Source organism: Triturus cristatus, chromosome 10 (assembly GCF_964204655.1).
Source record: "Triturus cristatus chromosome 10, aTriCri1.1, whole genome shotgun sequence".
NCBI lineage: Eukaryota > Metazoa > Chordata > Amphibia > Caudata > Salamandridae > Triturus > Triturus cristatus.
Genome location: NC_140593.1, coordinates 994,895,670 through 994,919,250, shown reverse-complemented (window position 1 = coordinate 994,919,250; position 23,581 = coordinate 994,895,670). Strand labels below are relative to the sequence as shown.

At 42.6% G+C, this 23,581-nt stretch overlaps 1 protein-coding gene across 1 annotated transcript in view; it reads right to left on the bottom strand.

Annotated features, from left to right (window-relative positions):
- Positions 1-23,581, bottom strand: part of MYO15A (myosin XVA) — a 1,126,038-nt gene that overhangs the window by 956,503 nt on the left and 145,954 nt on the right. Inside the window, exon 12 of the mRNA XM_085631315.1 lies at positions 22,064-22,177. Within this exon, the coding sequence (XP_085487441.1) occupies positions 22,064-22,177 (114 nt within the window). The remainder of the gene's footprint in view (positions 1-22,063; positions 22,178-23,581) is intronic.

Sequence of the window (23,581 nt, the reverse complement as noted above, 5' to 3'; positions counted from 1 at the left end):
AATGACTGACACACTCAGTTGCACACCCATAAAACCATTCACACACCCATTTACTTACCTATACATCCACTTAAATAGTAATTCACACACCCATACAGGTACTGTCACACCCACTCCCACACCTATACAGCTATCCATGTTACCAGCCCTCAGTCAGTTACACGCACACTTACACTCAGTAATAGATCCAGTCACCCACCAATACAGCCACTCAGATACCTATTTAGAAAACTATTCAGCTACTCACACATCCAGTCAGACAGCGACAGAGACACTTACGCATGCATTCACACTCCCATACAGGACTATGGATCCACCACTAACAGAGCCACTTGTACACACAGTTACACACTCAAACAGCCACTAACACAGCACCTTACAAATCCATAGAGTCACTTACATACTCATTTAAAGACTTATACAGACACTAACAAAGCCATTCACACACCAACACAGCTACGTACACATCCAGTGACTCTCCCACACAGGCACTGATAAATTCACTCACATATCCAATCAACCACTCACACACCCAGTAACCCGCCTTTACAGCCACTCATCTACCCATTTTTACACCCAGACACTTATACAGCCTCTTACAGACTGAAATAACCACTTATGTAACTACTCACTTGCTTATAGTATGTAATCTCAAGTTAACTGTATTTTTATATTTGCTTTTCAGATATCTTCTTGTGTTTAATGAGTAATGGAAGATGGAAGGATAAGGCGAAAACAATATTAAGAATTATGCTTCTTAACAGCATCCATAAACTGGGCAACAGATGATATATTTAGTTCAACTGTCATATGACGTTTGGCACAATGAGTGACCATGTTTTGCACTTTTGGTGAAACAGTGGGATGGTAAGTATCTATTCAGGGGGTGAGGGTCCCACAGATGGTCCAACTGCTGCTGCTGATGATGTACCACGTTCACTCTCTCTTATCATTCTTCGATACATCCTTGTATGTATGGTTTTCAGGTATTCCGAAACAGATGATGTGCCATGTGAACACTTCTTCAGAGTAGCTCTAGACAGTTTATTGCTGCATGGATGGGGCCTAACGACTAGAGCAGTCGACCATGAAGCTGGGGTACCAGGTTCGTGTCTCGGCAGGGACATTCAACATCCTGTGATTCTGGGCAAATAATTTAATATCCCAGTGCCTAACAAAATGAATGTGTCCATCTTGAACGCAATTGATGCTCATGTAAAGTGCTCTGATACCTTTCGTCATGTTTGCGCTTTATAAAACTAAAAATAAAACTGTGAAATTAACTAAAAAAAACTAAAAATACAGGGATGGTATAGTTAGGAAATATCACTAAAAAAGTACAAATTCACTGAAAAACCATAAGGTTATAGGGACGTTATAGTTGGGAAATAGAATTAAATAAACCTTAGAAATTCACTTTAAAAGAACAAAGGTTACAGGGATGTTATAGTTAGGCTCAGATTTTACAAACACAAAAACATAGAAATTCAGCAATTTTTGTTACCCTAGCTAACTATAACCTATGCCCCCGCAATGCACTGCTTGTGACCTCACATATTACATCACGCATGCCATGGTCAGTGACATCACTCATAACATTTCAAATGACATCACTCATGACATCACATATGAGATCATCCAGCAAAGTAGACTTCAATATACTTCATAAAATGCCATTTACATTTTTTAACAATAATGGCAAGACACAGGTGAGAGACATATAGCACAGAGCTCACTATAACCTTATCAATGACAACACTCATCACGTAAGACACCAGTTCTCAGCGGATAGCCCTTTATTTTCTAAACCACTACTCTAAACACTAATGACCAAAGTAAAAAGTCTATCTGTATAGCCTAGTCTACTGCAACCCACAACAAAACCATTCGCAAACCTGGAACGAGGTTTTAGTGCACATGTCAGATTTACACAAACCACAACAACATACAACCTATAGAGAGGTCTTAGCGGGGAGGCCACTGTGTGACAAACCACTAGTAAAATTATTGTTCGTCTTGGAGAAAGGTGTGAGCAGAGAGGTGAGTCTGTTGTAAATGTCTACTACACAGAGCCATCACCCTAGAGCAGAGGTCTTCAATCTGTGGGTCGCGACCCCCAGGGGGGCCATAGAAGCATGGGAGGGGGTGCGCATTCCTAAGCCTCACTACTGCCTGCAATCTAAAATGTTTGCTCTTTGTTTTGGAAAAAGACAACGGTCCCAGACTGTTAATTCCGATAGTTGAAATGCTAAAGCTGGAGTATCATTCAGGGAGTGTCTTGTGCTGTGAAACCAAAGCCGGGCATTCAGCTAAACACAACTTTCTTCCAGTGTGCTGCTGGCCTGAAAGAAATGCAAATGTGTTCAACGAGTTATTTGGCTTGAGAGCCAATCGAATAACTTGAAGCTTTGTGATGACACACATTTATTCTTTTTGAGTGGTAGTGCAAAGAGTTAACAACTGAGCTGTGAAGTGGGTGCTTTTAATTGTAATTTGATTACATAGCACTTACTATCCCTGAGGATGTGTTTAAGGGACAGTTATGTAAAAAATGGCATTCCATACGGTCTGGGAATTACTAAAATCTATGGGCCTCATTCACAATTAAATGGCGTAGGGTAGCGCTGCAAGTGTTTTTGCTGCACTGCCCTACACCAATTAAAAAGAGCAGGAATGCATCGTGTTTACAAGATACAGTGCATTCCTGTCCTTTCAGCCTACACCGGCGCAAAATTGGGGCCTAGCGCCAATGAAGGCACCCTTTTGCACCATGGGACAAGGGTGTCTGCGTTGTTAGCAGGATGTTTTTGTGCAGGAAGTGACACCTTCCTGCACAAAACCAATCCATGGAGGCTTTTTTCCTCTTTCTATGTGTGCTGCACAATGCAGCACACATAGAAAGAGGATAAAACAAGGAGAGATAAAGAGATTTCTCCTTGGTACGCCTACTCTGGGGAGGCGCACAGTTTTGACCCATTCCTAGGTTTACAGATCATTGTATATCTGGGAATGTGTCATTGCGAGTTGCATGGGAAAACCCAACAGAACATCCCCCTGATGTTGTGTAAGGCAACGCAGCAACGTGCACTGCGTTGCCTTACACCATATCTAGGAGGCCATGAAAAGTCACGCAAAATGGCTTTGGGTGGCCTCATAGATATGGGTCTGCATTCTGTGCCACCAGAGCGTCATAAAAAGGGACGCACTGGCGGCGCAAGGGTTTTGTAAATAAGACACTATATTTTAGAAGCACCATTTTATTGTAAAACATTTTGCGCTTTTTGTAGCAGTCTATCTTATACTGCTTGTAATACAAGTATAAAATAATGACTTACATATTCACAGTGCTTTCTGCCACAGGCTGTGACCTCGTAGCATTAAAAATACACAAGTCACTATCATTCCCTGCACCAACCAAGATTTAGTTCTGTAGCTCTCTGGTTACACACAGACCTGTGCAGTGCATTAACTAATAGAGGTTTCATAATGTACTATTGTGCATTTCCCACTAACAACTTTTTAAATGTATTATTAATTGAAGCTGCCTGTCATTATATGCAGCTACCGGACACTGAAAGACCTAAAAACGTGTTTTAGACACACCTTTGGCCCCATCCCCATGTTCAGACTCTCAAGGCTCTTCACCGCCCCCAATCATGACTAAAGTCAACAACAGCAGCAAACGAATATAACCAGGGTCAGTTATTGCTAAAATCGAAGTGCCTGTTTTCATAATGGTAAAAATAAAAAACTTTTAGAAAAACAGTATCAAAGAGAATGAATAAACCCCTTCCTCCCCTGGAATTAAAGAAATCATACTACTTGGACCTTACAGTTCATCATTAATGATTGTAAATGGCATGTTTTAATTATGATGAATGATGTTCAGCAACCTCCAGTTCCATGGTGCTGTAAAAGCATCCATCAAATATAGTATGGTTCTCCTCGGATGCCATGCACTAAAGTTGCAGCCCATACATTACAGCCATTATGCCCAGGGCCACTGGAATTATGAAATTCGGCGATTTTAGCATAGTTATAGATTTGCCACATAATCCATCATCTGCTGCATAATATTCTGATTTTCTCCCAAAAAATTATTTTTATTACTCTAACGGTTCAAAGGCTACTGAAAAGCAGTGACACATGTTGCCGCACAGTAGAAGACCCTTTGCAAAGCTGGACTGGCCACCTTTTTGTTGCTTATTGCTATATTTGAGTGTTAAACTGGTACTAATGAGGTGCAAACACAGATTGATCGTTTCTCTGAAGAAAAACAGGCACACCCATCACATTAGTTCAGAAGGGTGTTATTATCCAAATAATTGTTGTCAAATTATGTTTTGTTTGTGAAAATAAAGTACCATTGTGCATTTTTGGGTAATTCTTTTTGTTGACTTTTTGTTTGAACTGTGTGGTAAGCCTCAGCCACTGAACCATAGTCACCCACATACCTCTGGTTTGCTAAACATTGTTTAATATTATTTCCCCATCATAAAAATGATTTGCAGTGGGAATGGGGGGCGCTTATGATTGTTCTACAACTTTTTGTCAGGAGGGTGTCCTTACGCCTGAAAAATCTTAACATAGGGTCTCGGCGATCAAAAGTTTTGAAGACCTCTGACATAGAATATGTCATGAGTAATGCAATATGTTAGGTAATTAGCAGTGCATGTTGGGGCATGAGTTATAGCTACTTTAGAGCATGAGTAATAGTTACTTTATATAAATATAACCGGCGAATTTCTGTGGGTTTCAACTTACTGTGAAATCCCTTTCCCTTTGTTTTTTTCAGTGAATTTCTAAGTTTTTTTTAACGTAAAGTTAGATATTATTACAATTCTAACTATATTGTCCCTTTAACCTTTGATTTTCTCAGTGAATTTCAGTTTTTTAACGCAAAGTAAGATGTCCTACACTGTTGCGTGACATGGGCTTTGGCCGGCAGCCAGGCTCGGCACCCAACCCCCGCTGCACAAGGTTGACTAAGTTATGTAACCATATAAAAGTTGCCATTTTAAGTGAGGCATATATAACTGGCTTTGTCAAAGCGCCAGAAAACCAAAATATAAAAAAGCGTGCCTATTGGCTTTATCAAGTAGTCAGCACATTAACATATATAAAGAAGACCTACTGGCTTGGTGAAAAAGTCACCAATAAGTCTAATAAAATATATATTTTATAAATTCACACATTGCATTGTTTAATAATAGTGATTGTCACAAAATTCTTTTCAGTAAATCATTAAAACAAATATAAATATGTCCCGAAGTCTTTTTTTTAATTAAATTCAGCCCACAGAATGCAGTCATAGAACTAACCACAAGCAGTCCCCACACTCCAGCTAAAGAGCATACAGCTCCGAGTTCTTTGAAAATAATGGTAAACTCCACTGGGGTCATTGATTCAGTGACCCAGGAGACTTACTGCAATTTCCTTGAAATGTTGTTGGGGGGCTACCGAAGCATGGAAGGGCCATGGGGACCCCACTGTGATTATTTTTTGTGGGGATGGGTGCATGAGGCCCCACTCCATGAGGCTTAGAAGAGCCCCTGAGACCCCATCCTCAGGGGGAGGAGGTGCATGGGGCCCCATCCCAAGACATCTAGTGGGCCCAGGATCCTCTTCTCCATGACCTGATGGCAGCAGGATCCAGGGGACCGCATCCCCTGGGACACTGCTATTCTCTGCCCGTCAGAGGACAAACAGAGAGAACTTCAGATCCCTGCCCCCTTTTGTGGATAGGGAAAACAGGCTTGCTCCTGCCCGGCAGCAGCAGAAAGAAAAGCTTTGGTAGCAAACAAATGCAGCCGGTTTCTGCCACACCGGAATGGGTGCAGACAGGGGAGTTGGCAGGGGCTGGCAGGGCAATGTGAGTGGCCCCGGTGGGGACAGCAACATAATTTAGCCCCTGGGGGGATGGGATCCCTGGGGCCATGTATTTGCTAGGGGAGGGGGGTACATGTCCCCCCTGAAAAGAACAATGTGGCTGGAGGGGAGGGTTCTCCAGGGCCTGATAATGACTCTGAGAGGGGGGACCGCACACCTCCATCCCCTTAAAATAATCATGCAGCCCTGGTTAATGGGGTCCATAGATCTGTCATCCTTAGAGTGGTCTTCCCCCAACTTTTTGCCTGCTTACACTTTTTGCTTTGCCTTTTTTTGCTCTTCTACTCAGAGCCCTTTACCAGTGCTAAAGTGCATGTGCTTCTCCCCTAAAACATGGTGACATTGGTATATACCTGATTGGCATATTTAGTTTATTTATAAGTCCCTTGTAAAGTGGTATACTATATACCCAGGGCCTGTAATCTAAATTCTACTACTGGACCTGCAGCACTGGTTTTGCCACCCACACAAGTAGTCTTTCAAACCGGTCTCAGGCCTGCCATTGCAAGGCCTGTATGTACAGTTTACTGCCACTTCGACTTGGCATTTAAAAACACTTGCCAAGCCTTAAACTCCCCTTTTATTACACATAGGTCACCCCAAAGGAAGGCCCTTGGTAGCCCTATGGGCAGGGTGCTGTGTAACTAAAAGGTAGGACGTGTACTTTTACATTTTACATGTCCTGGTAGTGACAAACAGCTAAAGTCATTTTTTACTACTGTGAGGCCTATTCCTCTCATAGGCTGGCAGTGGGAATTCATTAAAATGCTTTTAAGCTGTAATTCCTCATTAGAAAGGAGTTCTAAATCATATTTCATATCTTTGGAATGGTAATGATAAATACTCTACTGCGGGAGCTAGAACTTTGCTGCCTAACTCACCACCGACCTGGGAAGAGGACTCCAGGTCCCAGAAAGCCTTTGGAGATACCACCTGATGCGCTGCCTGTCTACAAAGCGCCTTGCAGCACCCGTTTTGCGGGTGCCGCTGCGGGAGCTAGAACTTTGCTGCCTAACTCACCACCGACCTGGGAAGAGGACTTCAGGTCCCAGAAAGCCTTTGGAGATACCACCTGACGCGCTGCCTGTCTACAAAGCGCCTTGCCGCACCCGCTTTGCGGGACACGCACGGGCACATGCCGGGCGAAGCCCGGGCCAAGTGCGGGCCCGTCCTTGCCCGTCACAGGCCGGAGGAGGCTGGGCTGGGCCTTTTTTCTAACCTTCCACTCCTGGGTCTCACAAGTAAGGTATTGCGGTGAGTGCCCTGGACCGACACGTCCTTGGAACTGCGAGTGATTGAACATTATTTCCCAGAGGGCCCCCACTTTTGAGGTTGTTCTGTATCCCCATTGGTCTAACATTGCCAGAGCCTTAAGCTGCGCCAAGCTAGTACACCAACTCCCGTCCTAGTGGGAGAAAGCAGGTGCCCCCCTTGCAAACTAGGATATGGGAAAACATACTCCTCCACCTTATAGAACCAGTACCAGACAGAAAGCACAACCCCGTACCCCAATGGAAAAGCACACTGCCATAGATAAAATGCTGCAGCAGGCCATTGGTGCAGTAACCAATGAAATTTCACGAACAGAGAGACGCCTATCGATAACGCCAATATTACCATCTATTTCGGTAGCCTCGGAACCAGGTACACCTAGGGAAATTCAACAACTAGATGACATATATAATTCTCATGTAACGGCAACTCAGGTCAAAGCGGCGATAACATCAAAGCAAGGGGGAGATCAGGGGGGAGATACTGAAAATAATACACCCAAGATTAAAAAGACCCAAAAGAAAGCAAAACTAACACAGGCAAAAAATGTTCATGCAAAATCCCGGTCGTATCATCTGGGAGCTCCACTAACTACTGTACATCCGAATTAAGTAACAAGGATGGAAGGAATTCCCCTGACTGGGTTATAGAGATGGTAAATGATCTCAAAGCTTATATAGATCTTGCAATCTCAAATAGTTTAGACAAAGTGATGAGTAAAATCAACTCACTATCATCACTAGTAGATTCCTGGGGCACTAAACTACCATCCAGTTTCCAAGGGATTCAGAGTGCCAAAGATACGGCCCCAAGGGTAGTACCCGAGCAGCCAACTAAAGCAATGACTGCTTCGATTAACCCATATATCTTTCCCCACACTCATTCTGACAGGTCTGGACCATCTACCCCACTAATGGGAGCTAGTGATTCCCCAAATGGTGAAGATGTAAATAAAGAAAAGGGCCCTGCTAAATGTCCTGTGGGTATACTCAATCGGGAGAAGGATCATAGGCTCCCAAATGAGGGTGCCAAAAAAAGACATGGACATTTGCTCCATTCAACTGAACCCTGTCTCCCATGCATAGATCTGCCACTAGCCTCCTCTCCGTATGTGGTGGTATTAGCTGGAGTACCTAGTCTACAGACTAGTCGGGTGGAGACACACATAGAACTAAGAAATAAAGTATCACATTGGTTAAACAACAACAGACCCCTTCCACCTTGTGTGCACAGTGAAATTATCCACGTGCGTAGGGTCAGCTGGGTAGGCCAGTGGCAGAAAGACATCCAGGGGGATTGTATTCTGATTAACTTTAGGACAGACGAACAGTCCAGCATATCTTAGGATGGTCTACTCTGTCGATAAGTAATAAAATCCAGACACTACCACTCAGCTATTTCTACCCACAGGGCACTTTCGAAGAGAGGATGAGCCTGATACACAAAAAATGGGAATTAAGGGCCCACCTAGGGGAATCACAGCAAGGTGGCTGGGATAGCGACACTACATCATGCTTCAATATCCCTGTAAGCAATAGATATAGCCCCCTTGATCTGGTAGATTGACAAACTCCCACAAACGGTAATGGGGATTGTGCGGGCGATCTACATGCAATAGTCTATGGGGGTGGTGGCTGTAGGTTTAGAAACCACCATTCATCCATAGATAATAACCCAATCACCGCAAAAATTAACATAGGTTCTGATATAGGGAAAAATGAGACTGTCTATACCACCTTATCATTAAGGCAGGGGGACCTGTTTAAAGATAATCCAGCCAAGTTTCTAGTGGAGGATTGTAGGGGCCGGACTCAAAACTCAACTAGGAACATCGGAGCACATGGTGTGGGGAAGGATGGACTATCAAAGGCCCACCCATTGTGCTTGGGGACACAGCAAGCAATTGATCTGATAGTTCCATCCTCAGATCTCCGGACAAAGACCCAGGACGTTAGCCAGACGGACACCAACCCCCTTGGAGCTTTATGCTCCCCCATAACTGCAGTGCAGGAATTGCCCAGCAAAGCAGTGGGCGTCTGAAGATCTTATCTTGGAATCTAGCAGGTGTTAAAAACAAATTATCCTGCTCAGACTGGGGAGGTTTTATAGATAACCATGACATCTGCTTCTTTCAGGAGACCTGGGCCACGGAGGAATATCATAGGATGGGATTTGCATCGTTTAACATTCTGGCCACCTCCGGTGGAAGGGGTAGACCGTCGGGCGGCCTAATTATATCGTTGGGCACGCATATTGGGGCGCAAGTTGAGTTGATAACTTTGCCAACGAATGATATTTTATGTGTTTTGTTGACATTTCCCACCAAGCTGAAACTAGCTCTCATTAACATATATTCCAGACCTGTAAACTACAGACAGGAATCTGTGGTTTTGGACAATCTGGGATGTTTTCTATCAACTCTAGACCCAGATACAATGTTGATTGTAGGGGGCGACTTCAACTGTCAGTTTGAGCCACTTACTGATCTGAATTTAGGTGAGCCCTCAGAAGAAGACCGTCACTGGTCTATACCCGAACCTCAAATTACCCCCATAAAAATCTGGACACCGCTGGCCATCCAACTCCACTCATTGACTCTGGCATACTCCCTCAGGGCCTGTAATTGGAGAACAAAATCTGACCAACCGGCCCAGCATACATTTAATAGGGAAGGCCAATCATCTCTGATCGACTATATGTTAGTGGAAACCAAAACCTGGGACAAGGTCCTTGACTTTCAGGTACTTGAGAGACAGGACAGTGACCACAATGCTCTGGTACTGTCCTTGAACCCAGAGAGCATGGGCATCTCTATCCCTCTATCCCGCCTAGTGTGGGGGATAACCAACTGTTGCTCTCAAATAGCAGACGAAGGGTTAGGTGGTGCCATATACAACAATCGCCAACAAAGTTGGCTAAAGTATATGAGCTGGCGATACCTCTTATAGAGGAAATGGGGGAACTAGGTCAGATGGAGGTCTGTTATGGGACCCAGAAGAGGGCAGCTGAAATTCATGAGCAGCTAGTTGCTAAGCTGATTGAGATAGTCTACCTAACTGCGACACATATAGGAGTTAAACATAACACCAACTCCTGGTTTAATGTCACCTGCCGCAAAGCAAAGAAGGATTTAATAGCTGCAGTCAAGGCAAAGGATAAAATCGAATTAAATGTCTCTGAGCAATAAACAAAGGGACCCTAAAAAGGGAAAAGAAAAATTGGGAAACCGAGAAGTGGGAGGCACTTAGGATTGCCCTGAAGGATAGAGACTTGAAATCATTTTGGGCTCTAGTCAGTGCTTTAAATGGGCCGGTACTCACCGGTACTGAGTACCGGCACTTCCAAGTTATCGAGCCTTCAGTACCGGCACTTTTCTTTAGTCAGGGAGAGTACCGGTACCCTGATTGATGGCATGGCAGGCTCGGGTTCGGTATCTCCTCCAACGGAAGACAGATGCCGCTCTGCTTACGGATCTCGCTGAGCTTCTGAAGTAGACTTTTGCAGGGATGCTGCTAAAGTCCAGAGGCGCCCCTTTGAATTTCCCCACACTGCAGGGGTTTGAGAGGGCTTGCATCACGCTTTGCTTAACAGGACAGAGGCTTGGCAGACCCTGCACTGTTAATTAGGCGTGCAACAACCATTCAGGTTAAAGTGCTTTAACCCCTTCCCCTCCTCCCCCCACCCCCAGCCCCCTCTCCATCAGGTGCGTGAAATGTCCTGGGCTGGGCTGCGGTCAGTAATCCAGTCCCATTTAGGGTATTGCACTGGCCTTACTAAAGCCAGTGGCAGTTCAGCACAATCATGCACCTTCCCCAAATACGGTTTTCTTTTCATGTTTGTTTTTCTCAGCGCAGGAGCTGCTTCCCTTTGTGTGCCCTCCAACACTAATGGCTGCATTTACAAAACAGCAACAGATCCATAGGTGTGAAGGTAGCAATGAATAGCAGGGAACACTGCAGCACTCCAGGAATGAGCTCCCATGACAATTGGTAATGGGTCTGGTTTGGGGAAAACGAGATGAACATAGAAGGAAGCGGGAGAGAGGAATGTAAAAAAGTGAGGTGACAGGGAAGTTAGGGTTGACACTTTTTTCAGATTAAAAATACCAAATATTTGTTCATTTCTGAAATCGGGGCATAGAAATTGCATTTTAACACAAATTTGTGTAAAGTTAAAAATCTGCTGTATTTCTTGTATATATATATATATTTATATGTATATCTATAAAGAAATGTGAACCTATGCTCATACTTCACATAAAAACATTTATCTGTTTTAATATGTGCTGCAACTGGTATAGAAGTCATTATGTATCATCATGTTTTGCTCTTAGCCCCGCCCCTGGCCCCGCCCACTTGCCACACCTCTAGTTCATTTTAATGAGTACCTGCACTTATTTTTTCCCATTTAAAGCACTGGCTCTAGTAAGTGTGGGAAACAAGGAAGGACAATCGGCCCGGGAGCCCAATATACCGCCAGAAGCCTGGGAGAGGCATTTTGAGGCCCTTTATGCCGGGCAGGAATTGGTGGGTGCCAATATAGCCTTTTTGGATTCTCTGCATGAGCCTCACCCAGAAGGATTGTGCGAAATTACTTTGACCAAAGTTTGGAATGCTATTAACAGACTACCCCCTAACAAAGCCCCCGGCTTAGATAAACTCCCAGGGGAGCTTTTTCATATGGAACCAAAAATTTGGACTCCCTATTTATGTGCTTTATTTAATGCCATTATGAGGGGTATGGCTCCGCCAGATTCCTGGTGTGGGGCCGAGATTGTTCCCATTTACAAAAACGGTTGCCCACTTCTACCGTCAAATTACAGACCCATCAGCCTTATTGATATTCCACAAAAACTGATGGGCAGGGTCCTTCTTGATTGCATCCAAAGCTGGATAGCGGAGGAAGGATCCTGAGCCCCTACCAAGCCGGCTTTAGATCAAACACCTCAACTGTGGACCAGATATTTAGGCTACAATTGCTTTTCTGGAAAATAGCTAAGATGGAGGGTGGCAGCCTCTATGTTATTTTTGTTGATCTGAATTCGGCTTTCGATTTAGTTCCTAGGGGGAAACTCTGGGAAGTTTTAAGTGACCTAGGGATTCCGCCCTTTCTCCTTAAAGTCCTGGTGAGGCTACATATAGGGACCTATGTGCAAGTAAGAAGCGGGAACCATGGGAAATTATCTGCGCGCTTCCCTGTCAAAAAGGGGGTATGTGTCCTTGCCCCAACCCTATTTTGTCTTTATATCAATGGGCTCATTGACCATCTTAATAACATTAAGGATAATGATGCCCCGAAATTGGGCTTGGGGAAGATACCCGCGCTGATGTTTGCGGATGACTCCTTGTTGCTGTCCAAAACTCCATCAGGCAGCCAACGCATTTTGGATGGATATGCCGAGTTTTGTATTTAGCGGGGCTTGGAGATCAATCTAACCAAGACAAAATACATGATCTTCAACCCCCCCAAAATTACTCGGCCAAGTCCCTCTCTTGACGGTATACCCCTGGAAATGGTGAGGACATTTGATTACTTAGGTATTACCTTATCAGAAGATTTTACATGGGAACCCCAAATGGTTAAGGCCAGACTCAAATTATCACAGCCGGTAGGTGGGATAATGAAATTCCATAGGTCAACCACATATAGGTCAGTGGCACCTGCAGTAGAAATATATAAAGCCCAGGCAAGAGGGGCTGCTCTATATGGGGCTGAAATATGGGGACATATGTCTGCTGCCAACCTCGCAAAAATTGAGAACAACTTTATGAGACAGATTGTAGGTCTCCCACTCAGTACCCCCTTAGTGCCCCTTCATATGGACTTGGGCTTGCTGCCCATAAATGAAGAAATTGCCCTGAGGCCCATTACATTTTGGCGTAGGGTGTGGGCGACCTCAGAACTTTCCGCCTACAGAGACGAGCTGAGGGAGATCCTTACTATTAAAACCACAAAAAAGATTCCCTGGTTACTGTACATCAAGGATCTCTTGGCTAGGCTAGGTAGGCTGGACCTCTGGCTAACCCCAGAGATATCATGCCGATCAACATCTAGACAAGACTTAGTGCTCCTCTATAGACAGGTTAACTTGCTGGCCATCCAGGGAAGTGCCATCGGGGGTTCGATGACTGCTGAGTTTTTGCTAGTTAAGGCTGAATATAGGAAAGAAGAGTTCCTGGACTTGATTTATCCCTTGCAGGCCAGGAAACTCTATATGCGATTTAGAGTGGGGAATCTCCCTCTAAATGCCCTTACTAGCAAATGGGCACTAGACAATAAGAGGACCTGTCCTACATGCACCCATAGGGAAGAGTCTGAAATACATGTATTATTTTTTTGCCCGGCATACACCTTCCCACGCAAACGCCGGATAATACCAATATGTCGCAATCTTGGGTTTAGGCTACATTTAGAGGCCTTTAGGATATTAAAACACGATACCCATCCCCCAATAGTTTTTGCTGTCTCTCGATTTTTAAATTCGATGTGGTATTTACGCAGGGGCCTCGTAAAGTGACATGTGAATCTCTGTGTACACTGCGTAAATTTTTAATTCTGACTTAGGCTTTCTAACCTTTTTTGAGTGTTTTTATCCTATTTTATGACACTTTTTAATTTTGAGCCATTTTCTGTTCTTAAGATCTATATGTTGAATATAATATGTCCCTTGGACATGAGATGAATTAGCTAAATGAGGCTCTTTTTACATCGTAGATATAGTAAGGGCACGTGTTATAAGTGATGGATTCTCTGCATAGTCCATCTTGCAGTATCCTTAGATTTATGTAGTCCTTGGCGACTGATCACCCATGTATACTACAAAGAAATTTTGACAGCATTCATATTTGTATAAATCTTTCTGTAATGATTTTTATAACTAATTAATGATTATGTTCTTGGATAATCAAAATCTACACTATTTTTTATGCAACTGGCGGCAGTCTCTGCTTGTTTGTAGTGAAATTGTACATTGTAGTATTTTTTTTTTATTCTGTGCTTTTATGGTCTTTGACCGAAATAAAGTTATTTAAGTAAGTAAAGTGGGATTTGACATTATTATTTTTTAAATGCTACTTTTAGAAAGTGGACATTTCTCTGCTCTTAACTTTGCTCTGTGTGTCTGCAGCCTGTCTCAAATACACCTCTGGGCTGGGTGACAGCTACTTTTGTGCATTCCCTCTAGAAAGCCACAAACACAGGAAGGTGAGGCTCATCTGCATTCTGAGCACTCAACTGCATTCATCTACATTCTGATGGGTGTTCCTGGGCAGGGAGGAATGGGTGGGGCTGAGACTTATACTTCAATAGGTATCGTACTGTCCACACACAAAGCACTGATTTACCCCCCATAGGTAGATTGGCAGACAGGACTGGATTGAAAGGGATCTTTGTGCACTTCAGAGATCTCCTTTGAAGTCACCCCCTACGTCAAAGGCATTTTGGGGTATAAATACTGGGGCTCTGACCCTATTAAAACAGTACGCTACTGGACCTGGGAAGAACTTTGCTGGAGTAAAGACTGCTGTGTTGTAAGGATTTCCACTGTACATTGACTGATCATTCTGATGAACTGCTTCTTGCTTTGCTGAGCTGCCCTGCTACCTGTTGATCTCTGCCCTGCTGAGGGCAAGCACTGCACCCATTTCAATTGAAACCAGAGTGACTCTAAGGGCTTGCTGGTTTGCCTCCTGGTTTCTGAAGTCTCAGGGACACAAGAGACTTCCTGCAATCCTGTTACTGCTGCTGGACTCTGTCATCTGTGAGTCCTACCCTTGCTTGAGGTGCCCCCGTCAGTCCTGGGCCTCAGAAGTGGGTTCTGCAGCTGATTTCGGCAAAAACCGATGCATCACCCCGACTGCGTGAGAAATTCCGCCACATCACCCATCGACGCTGATACAGAGGCTGCTCAACAACAGTGGATCCACAGCCTGCGCGGCTCAGCAACGACGCATTGCATTCACTTCAACGGAGCTCGTGACGACGATGACACAGGACCCTCCTTTACACGGCTCGACGACGATGCAGTAGGCTCTTGGCATCAACACTTGCTCCAATCAAGGTACTTCTTCAGCGGAACCTGTCTTGGTCCTGTAGCCGGTCTGCCCTCCATCGTGGTCAGCCTGAACTTTGGATTTCTACCAGTCCCTCATGACCTTGAGTAACCTTTTGACCGCTAGTGACTTCTAAACACTATTTTTGCATTTATTCTTTAAAAATGCATATCTCGACTTCTGCTAATTGGATTTTTGTTGTTTTAGTCTTGTTTTACTCAGATACATATTCTCTAATTTTCTAAACCTGTGTAGAGTCTTTTGGTGGTGTTTCCATTATGTTACTGCGTGTGTGTGTGTGTGTGTGTGTGTGTGCGTGTGTGTGTGTGTGTGTGTGTGTGTGTGTGTGTGTGTGCACGCGCGTGCGTGTGTGTGTGTGTGTATTGCACAAATACTTTACACATTGCCTCTTAAGTTAAACCTACCTGCTCTGTGCCAAGCTACCAAAGGGTGAGCACAGGTTAATTTAAAGTGTATATCTAGCTTCCCTGAATAGGATGGTGGTCCCTACTTAGAGAGGGTGCAAACCTCTGCCAACTAGAAACCCAATTTCTAATAGGGTCCCTCGGCCCCATGAACCCCTCCCCGCGGTAGAGATGGGCCACATCTCCTTTCCAAAATATTTTTTTTAATCCCCAGCCCTGGCCCACCAGGGTTGGGATTAAAACTGAAAAGAGCATGAGTCCGCCTATTATTTTTTTTTACATGACCACGGATCTGCGATTTCTCGGCGGATATGCAGTTCCATCTAAAAAGTAATATGTTTTTGGCCCCAGCATGGGAGTCCCAGAGGCCAGAAGAGTAAGGGTATCTATATCCTGCCCCCTACATTTCTTTTCTTTTATTAGGACGGGGACAGAGTCCCCGAGTCCTAAAAGGGCTGTCGCAACATTGATGTTGGTGTTGTGACAGCCAATCAGATATTATCTTTTGATCTGTCTGAAAAGTTCCATACACATGTGAAAAACAATTTAGTTTGGGTATTTACAAACATTGGTAATTGCATTTGCCACTCTTATCTGCACACTTCAGTTAAAACTGGAATGTCTAGACATAAGTATAGAAAGGAGGGAGGTTCAGGCTTGTCAGAATTTAGCAGGAGGCCTGGGTCCAAACCTAATGTAGCGCCCTCAGGATCCTTCTTCCATTTTTGCCAGGTGTGATAAGCAGCACACCTGTTTCTAAGTATTAAAATGTACTTCAAAGAAATACAAGATGTGGAGTCTGGTGGCATGTAGTTGTCTGGCTATACAAGTTGCCTCATTATTAATGAAGATGGCAGGATTACTTACAATTAAAAATCTTTAAATAAAGGTGTCTGAAGGAGAGTTGGACCATAAAAAGCACAAGGTCTGAAACATATTGCGCCATCTGAACCCTTCCTCCATTGTGACAACCTTGGGGAGATTAAAGGAAGATTTAGGGAAGAAAGGAGTTTTCAGAGAGAGAAGAAATATTTTCTAAAGTTAAATATCCTCAACCTAAACTGGTGTATATGCAATTAGGAACAAGGGAAACATGCATAACTTGGCTCGATTCACAAACTGCATTTTTTTGTCAGTAAAGAAGCACTACAGTAGTGCTACCTACTTTCTACAAAATGGAATTCACAAACCTACGAACATAAATCTTCACCCCCACCCCTTATTTCTTTTCTATGGGGAGATCCGCACACAATTAAGACACATCTAAATTTACTACTAGTTGTTTCACATGGAAGGGACCAGAGGAAGTACAATGAACAAGGGGCATGCTTACTATTAAACGAAAGGCGTGTAGGGTGGAGTATTATTGTCCCAGGAAAGTTAAGGAGAGGTTTAGGTAGGAACATGCACCCACCAAAAAATGAATAAGCCCATTGCTATTTACAAACTGCAGTTCTATAGTTACTACTACCAAAAAGGGCCCACACAATAGTAAATGTACTCCAGCTCCGAGCTGGAATATGGCCAGTACCACACATTGCCACCCATGAGTACTGCAACACTCTCCCACAAAAAATAATGGCGGTAGGTACTTACAATAAAAATACATAGGAAATAATTTTATATTAAATTAAATTATTTAAATTAATTAAATATAATTGGAATTTAATGTTAAACAAAGTATCTAAAAATATGTATTATTTTATTATATAGTATTTTATAACCGTTTTTAATTTAAGAATTAATTTAACATTAATCTCTGATTAATATAATTAAATTACTTTTAATTAATTTGATATATGTTCTAATACATAATAAAATATATTAATTTTGTATGGAAGGTAGGAGTTTCTTTTATTTAATTTTCAGAAAAATTATTTTATTCATGGTAATATATTAAATACAGTTTAATTTTAAATTTAAATTATTGCAGTAACATTTTATCATTTTGTTTCACATTTAAAATAAATATTTAACTTTATTTAAAATAATGTTTAACATAAAAATATTTTTACTATTTTTTCATGTTTTATAAAGTTTTATACTTTTCTCTTTTCTTTACGTGGAGAGATCTCTGTCCTGATGGCAGATATCTCCTTATGATAATCTATGGGAAAAAGTAAACAAAGTTAAACTGAGAAACACATTTGTAAAAATACTTTCTATTAATTTTGAATGGCATATTTAATTAATTTAGATATATTAAATTAAATAAGATTTTTGGGAGATTAATTAATTAATTAAAAAATCTTACCAAAAAGTATAATATTTATATGGATTTATTTTACTAATAACAACAGGAGAGTTAAATGGTCCCAGGTCGTGGCTGATGGGAAATTGCTTCCCAAGATCTATAAAGAAGTGGCTCGGATCCTCACGGTACGGAGTGATCAGGATAAAAGTGAAGGCTTTATTGTGTCTAGTTGCCAGCAATTAACAGATCACATAAACCTCTATTTTAGTAGACAGTGTAACTCTAACATGCCTAAAGTGAACATCGCCCCATGGTACAACGAGGAATGTAGACTGGCCAGGATTTACCTAAAGGTGTCAGTAAAGCAAGGGATACAAAATGATATTAAAATGAGAAGAAGGATGTATAAAATGGCACAGAATGCTGCAAAAAGGAGCTTGGCGTACATTAGCCGAGGCTTCAAAATTGAAGTATTGCACACTTTTCTGGCACCTTCTGTCAAAAGGTTCAATTAAGCACGTCAGTGAAGATGATTTTCACATACAACCACATGCCTGGGAAGAGTACTTTTAGAAACGTTATACTGGTACGGTTTCTGAACCCGAGGGGGATGAAGCAGTAGCATCGATGGAATGTAATTTAGCACCTGTACAGGAAGGCGTTGTTGGCTTTTCCTTAGAGGACATTTTAACAGAAATCAGTTTGCTCCAGACTGGGAAACCCCAGGGTTAGATAAACTCCCTGGAGATCTGTTTAAAGCAGAACCCTATATTTGGGGACCACTGCTTCAAACAGTCTTTAATGCCATCCTGCGAGGGGTGGATATACCCCCGATCTAGAAAGGTGCGGAAATAATCCCCATATTTAAAAAAGGGAATAAAGGAGAACCCCTCTAATTATAGGCCAATAGGCCTTATAGATGTCTCCCAGAAACATTTCGGCAAAATAATCCTGTCACGTCTCCAAAACTGCATAGAGGATAATAACATTCTTTCTCATCTGTAGGCAGGTTTTAGGGCCTCCACGAGCTCACTAGACCAGGCGTTCTGATTTCTTTTGCTCATTTGGTAAGAACTGAAGAGCAGGAGGGGCCACTTGTATGTCATTTTTGTCAACCTTAAAACGGCATTTGACTCCATAGATCGCAATAATCTTTGGGCTGTTCTTATGGATTTAGGACTCCCCTGTGACCTACTTCAACTATTGGTTTGCTTACACCAAGACAACAATACCAAATTCAGGTGGAATTGTGATGGCAGTCTCACTAATAATATATCAGTCACCAAGGGGGGGCGCCAGGCTGTGTGCTTACCCTGACCCTGTTCACCCTGTATATGAATGGGCTTATAAGCGAACTTTATGATTGTGGAGATGACCTGCCATGATTAGCTGGTAGCCTTATACCCTCTTTGCTATTTGCACATGATACTCTGCTCATTTCTAAAACTCCAATGGGCACTCAGAATGTGTTATCTAAGTTTGCTGAAGCAGGCAAGGATCGGGGCCTTGAAATAAAACTGATCAAAGACAAAGTTTATGGTCTTTAATCTAAGGGTGGGCGTAGTGAGCGTAGTGGGGCTACGTGAAGCAGCGCGTAGTGTGCCCAAATCTACGCGCACTACGTGCTTCGCGTAGCCCCCACTATGCGCCACCCGCCTACCCTCCCGCCTCCCGCCTGCCCTCCTTTTAAATCAAACCTGCATTTTAAAATAAATACCAATTAAAGAAACTTACCTGGAGCGCCGCGTCTCCAGGGCTCCCTCTTCATTATTTCCGACGTCTTCTAACAAATGCGCATGCGCGGACGCCCGCGCATGCGCATTTCTCAAAAGAAATGCGCATGCGCGGGCGTACGCGCATGCGCATTTGTTAGAAGACGTCGGAAATAATGAAGAGGGAGCCCTGGAGACGCGGCGCTCCAGGTAAGTTTCTTTACTTAGTATTTATTTTAAAATGCAGGTTGATTTAAAAGGCGGGAGGCGGGTGGCGGCGGCAGACAGCTACGCCTTGCCCTGGGTGTGCGTAGCGCTAGCCTGCTTCACCTACTTCGAAAACTGCGAAGCAGGCAGCGCTACGTACACTACGTGGGCGAAGCGTAGTGTCTCGCCCAGGGTTACTTTAATCCCTACAAATCCACCAAGATAGTTACCCAATCCTTAGAACAGGTCAAGGCCTTCGACTACCTGGGAATCAGAATTTGTGACAATTTAGCTTGGACTCCCCAAATTCAGAAGAGCATATTGACACTTCAGCACGTAGATTGTGCATTAGCAAAGAGGGTAAAACGCTCAGCTTTCTGCCCAATTTCTCGTATCCTTGAAATCCACCGGGCAAAAGGCCTAGGTGCGGCCCTTTATGGGGAAGAACTGTGGGGGCTGGAGCATGTGAAACAGCTAGAGGTTGGTGAAAATAAATTTCTAAGAGCGATTCTCAACCTCCCATTGAATACGCCCCTATTACCCCTACGCCTTGGCATTGGTTTAAAGCCTATCATCCATTTTGCTGTCCTCAAGGTCCTTTTGTTCTGGGTGAGACTCTGGACTAGTAGCCCCCAGATTCCTTTAAAGGATGCAGTGAAGGAATTATTAATCCTCCAAAGACATACAGGGCGACTGCTTAGGTTTAACAAGGTTAAGGAGTGGCTTTTTAGATTGGTCTTGGGAATAATGTGGGAGGCTCCGCAGTCCATTACAAAAAAAATTGTCCCCTTGCTGAAAAAGAGGTATTGGGATTTTGTTGATTCTTCTTGCACTGTTGTCAGGTCACCCGGCACTTTAACTTCCACTTTTTTAAATGTTAAAAGCTGTTTTAAGTAAGATTTGTATATGGATGAATTGAACTCCCTCAACCACGAGCACTTTATATACAATTTAGGATTGGGGTTCTCCCACTGAATGCAATGAAAAACAGTTGGGCAAATGCTAATGTATCTCCTTTGTGCCCGTCCTGTCATTCGACCCCAGAGACTATAGAACATTTCATTTTCTTGTCCTGCTTATGCAAATTTAAGGAAAACTTGAATTATCCCGGCCTGCCGACTGCTTTCTTTTTTACGTCCTCCCTCTGATGCCGTACGCATATTCAGGTCAGACACGACAAGGTGGCTTGTTTTCACAACATCAAGATATTTGCTTTATGCCTGGTGGCAGAGACCTAAAGTGGCAAAATAATATTCTGATGCAGGCTTATTAAATAAGCAGGGAAAGCCATCTACAATGTAATTTAATGGGACAGTAGGGGAATGGTGGGGTTGAATTGTTTCAATTATGTTTTTTTAAATTGATATCTCGATTTTACGTTAAAATCACAAACTACAATCTTGTTTTAAATACTGTATAGGACCATACAGTCAATGTTTTTTAAACCATTGGTTTTTAACATTTTATGAATACGGTATGCTAAGTGATTTTATGTTGTGTATGATCGTGCTATTGATCGAATAAATAAATAGTAATAATAATATGTATTTATTATGTTGTAAACATCATGAAAAGTTATATATAGAATTATTTTAAAATAATGTAATTATTCTTTGAAAGAAATTAAAATTACATTACCTTTTAAATGAAGGTTATTAAAATATTTGATCATAAAATAATATTTATTTTTTAATATATTTTAATTTTTTAACATTAAAATAATTTTAGATACATATTTAAAAAGTCAAAATAAAGTAATTTAATTTAACATGAATCCATATTGGGTTTTATTTTGAGTCCTTGCCTCCATTGATTTCTATCTGAGGATGTCACATAGCAGTGGTTAACATGAGTGGTGCTGGACCTACTACTACTGCTCTTTTTTGTAAAATAGTTACTTACACTTGTATATTTGGCTCCATCCACCGGAGACATTTAAGACACTTTTGAACAACTTTACACTTGAAAATGGCGAATAGACAAAAGTAATAAAGTTACTTAAAAGTGTAAGAGTAAGTTACCTTTGATAATAGCCTGATAACTCTTTTTAAGTAAATTCTAATACACTTAAGACTTGCTCTTGCTTACAAAAGCTGAAGGCTATACCTACTTTGAATGGGTAGATTAGAAAAAATCCCAACGAGAGTAATTTCAAATCAGGCTTCGATGTAAGATAAGAGATTTGTAAATTGTATCAATTTTAGCTAATCTGAACCCTCCACGATAAATTTCAATTTCATCACTGCCTTTGTCTTTCTCTCGCAGACAATGTTTGCAGTTTCTCTCTTTGATTTACATTTCCTTGTAACTTACTGTCACTTTGTAGGTAATGGCCTTCTGTAGTCCATCAGGGGAAATTTGCAGAAGCTCCGCCACAACGCGAATCTCACTGGCGCTCACCACCGAAGCCACTTCCTGGGCATCTGTCTGTGGCACACAACAGCTTGTATTAGAGATCCACCAGTTACAAACATTGAGTCACACATAAGACACTAGTAATTTCTATCAATCAGAAGCACAGAACTGCCCAGTACAAAACTTAGATCCAGCAACACCTTCAGTAAAGTGTTTGATTCCAACTGACTTTGTCAATACCTTTGAAATGTGCACACTGCATAGCTATTCACAAAGCTATTTTAGAGAATCTAAAGTAATAGCACTGTTCTACTCTCATACTCTTGCATTCCTTGGTGAAATGGACCCAAAATTTCTATCACCGGAATAAAATGGGAATTTTTACAGAATATTTGTGAACAATTTGTACAAATAGAAAGGAAGTGTGCCCTCTTTGTATTTTTACTAATAAGGGATTAGGCATTTTGTGGCTGATTCACAAAGGCATGTAAGAGTATGTCAAAGAGTACGCCTGTAGTACAATTTCTTGTATTCTAACGTTTGCTTCAATTACCACAGGCATTACGTAGGACAGACATCTTTAACAGAGGGAACCCAGACACATACGCAGGCTCCAGGGGGGCCTATGGGCCTCATTACGATGCGAGTCAAACTTAGGTCTGACCGGCACCGTGGCGGAAGTAGGACCGCCCGACTAGCAGTCAGCGGTCCCGCTGTCCACAATACAATGTGACAGCCTTGAAGGCAGTCGCAATGTGTATACTTTGTATTGTGGCATGTGCTAAGGGCTGCAGCACACGCCGCAGTAATAAACATACACAACTGACATATCCCTGCACTGTGTGGCAGGCACCATGCGGTCCTGCCACATGGTGCAAGGATATTTAGGGGGGCACCATAGTTGCCCTCCAGGCGCCATATTGGATACCAGGGGAAAAAGTCCCTTTCTGTCTGCCTTTTCATGGCGGGTTAACCACCATGAAACGGCAGACAGAAAGAGACATTGTAATCCCCACGGCGGTGCCTGAGCAGGCACCACCACTGTTGTAGGGATTGCAGTCTTTCTGATGATCCGTGGGGCTCCGTTAGCCTGTTAAATGCGTGGCGGTCTGTCTCTCCGCTCACCCTCCATCTGACCGCCATCGTAATGCGGCGGGCGGTCCGGCAGGGTCCGAGTGCAGTGGGACTGCCACCGATGGACTGACGGTGGCAGTCCCACCATTGTAATGGGGCCCTATGTTCGGAAGCTATATCCATGTATTGCACAGATGTCATTTGTAATGTGCCATAATAGGTACATTAATTTAGGGACAAGAGTTTGCGAATCGGGGGGACTTTTCAATTTTCATAAAATATCCTAGAAAAACCTTGCAAATTTCAAGAAACAATAAAAATGTGAGCCGTTTTGAAAAAATATAATTGTTGGAAAAATGTGCATATATGGATTTTGTTGGAAAGAAATGCATGTGTACTTTT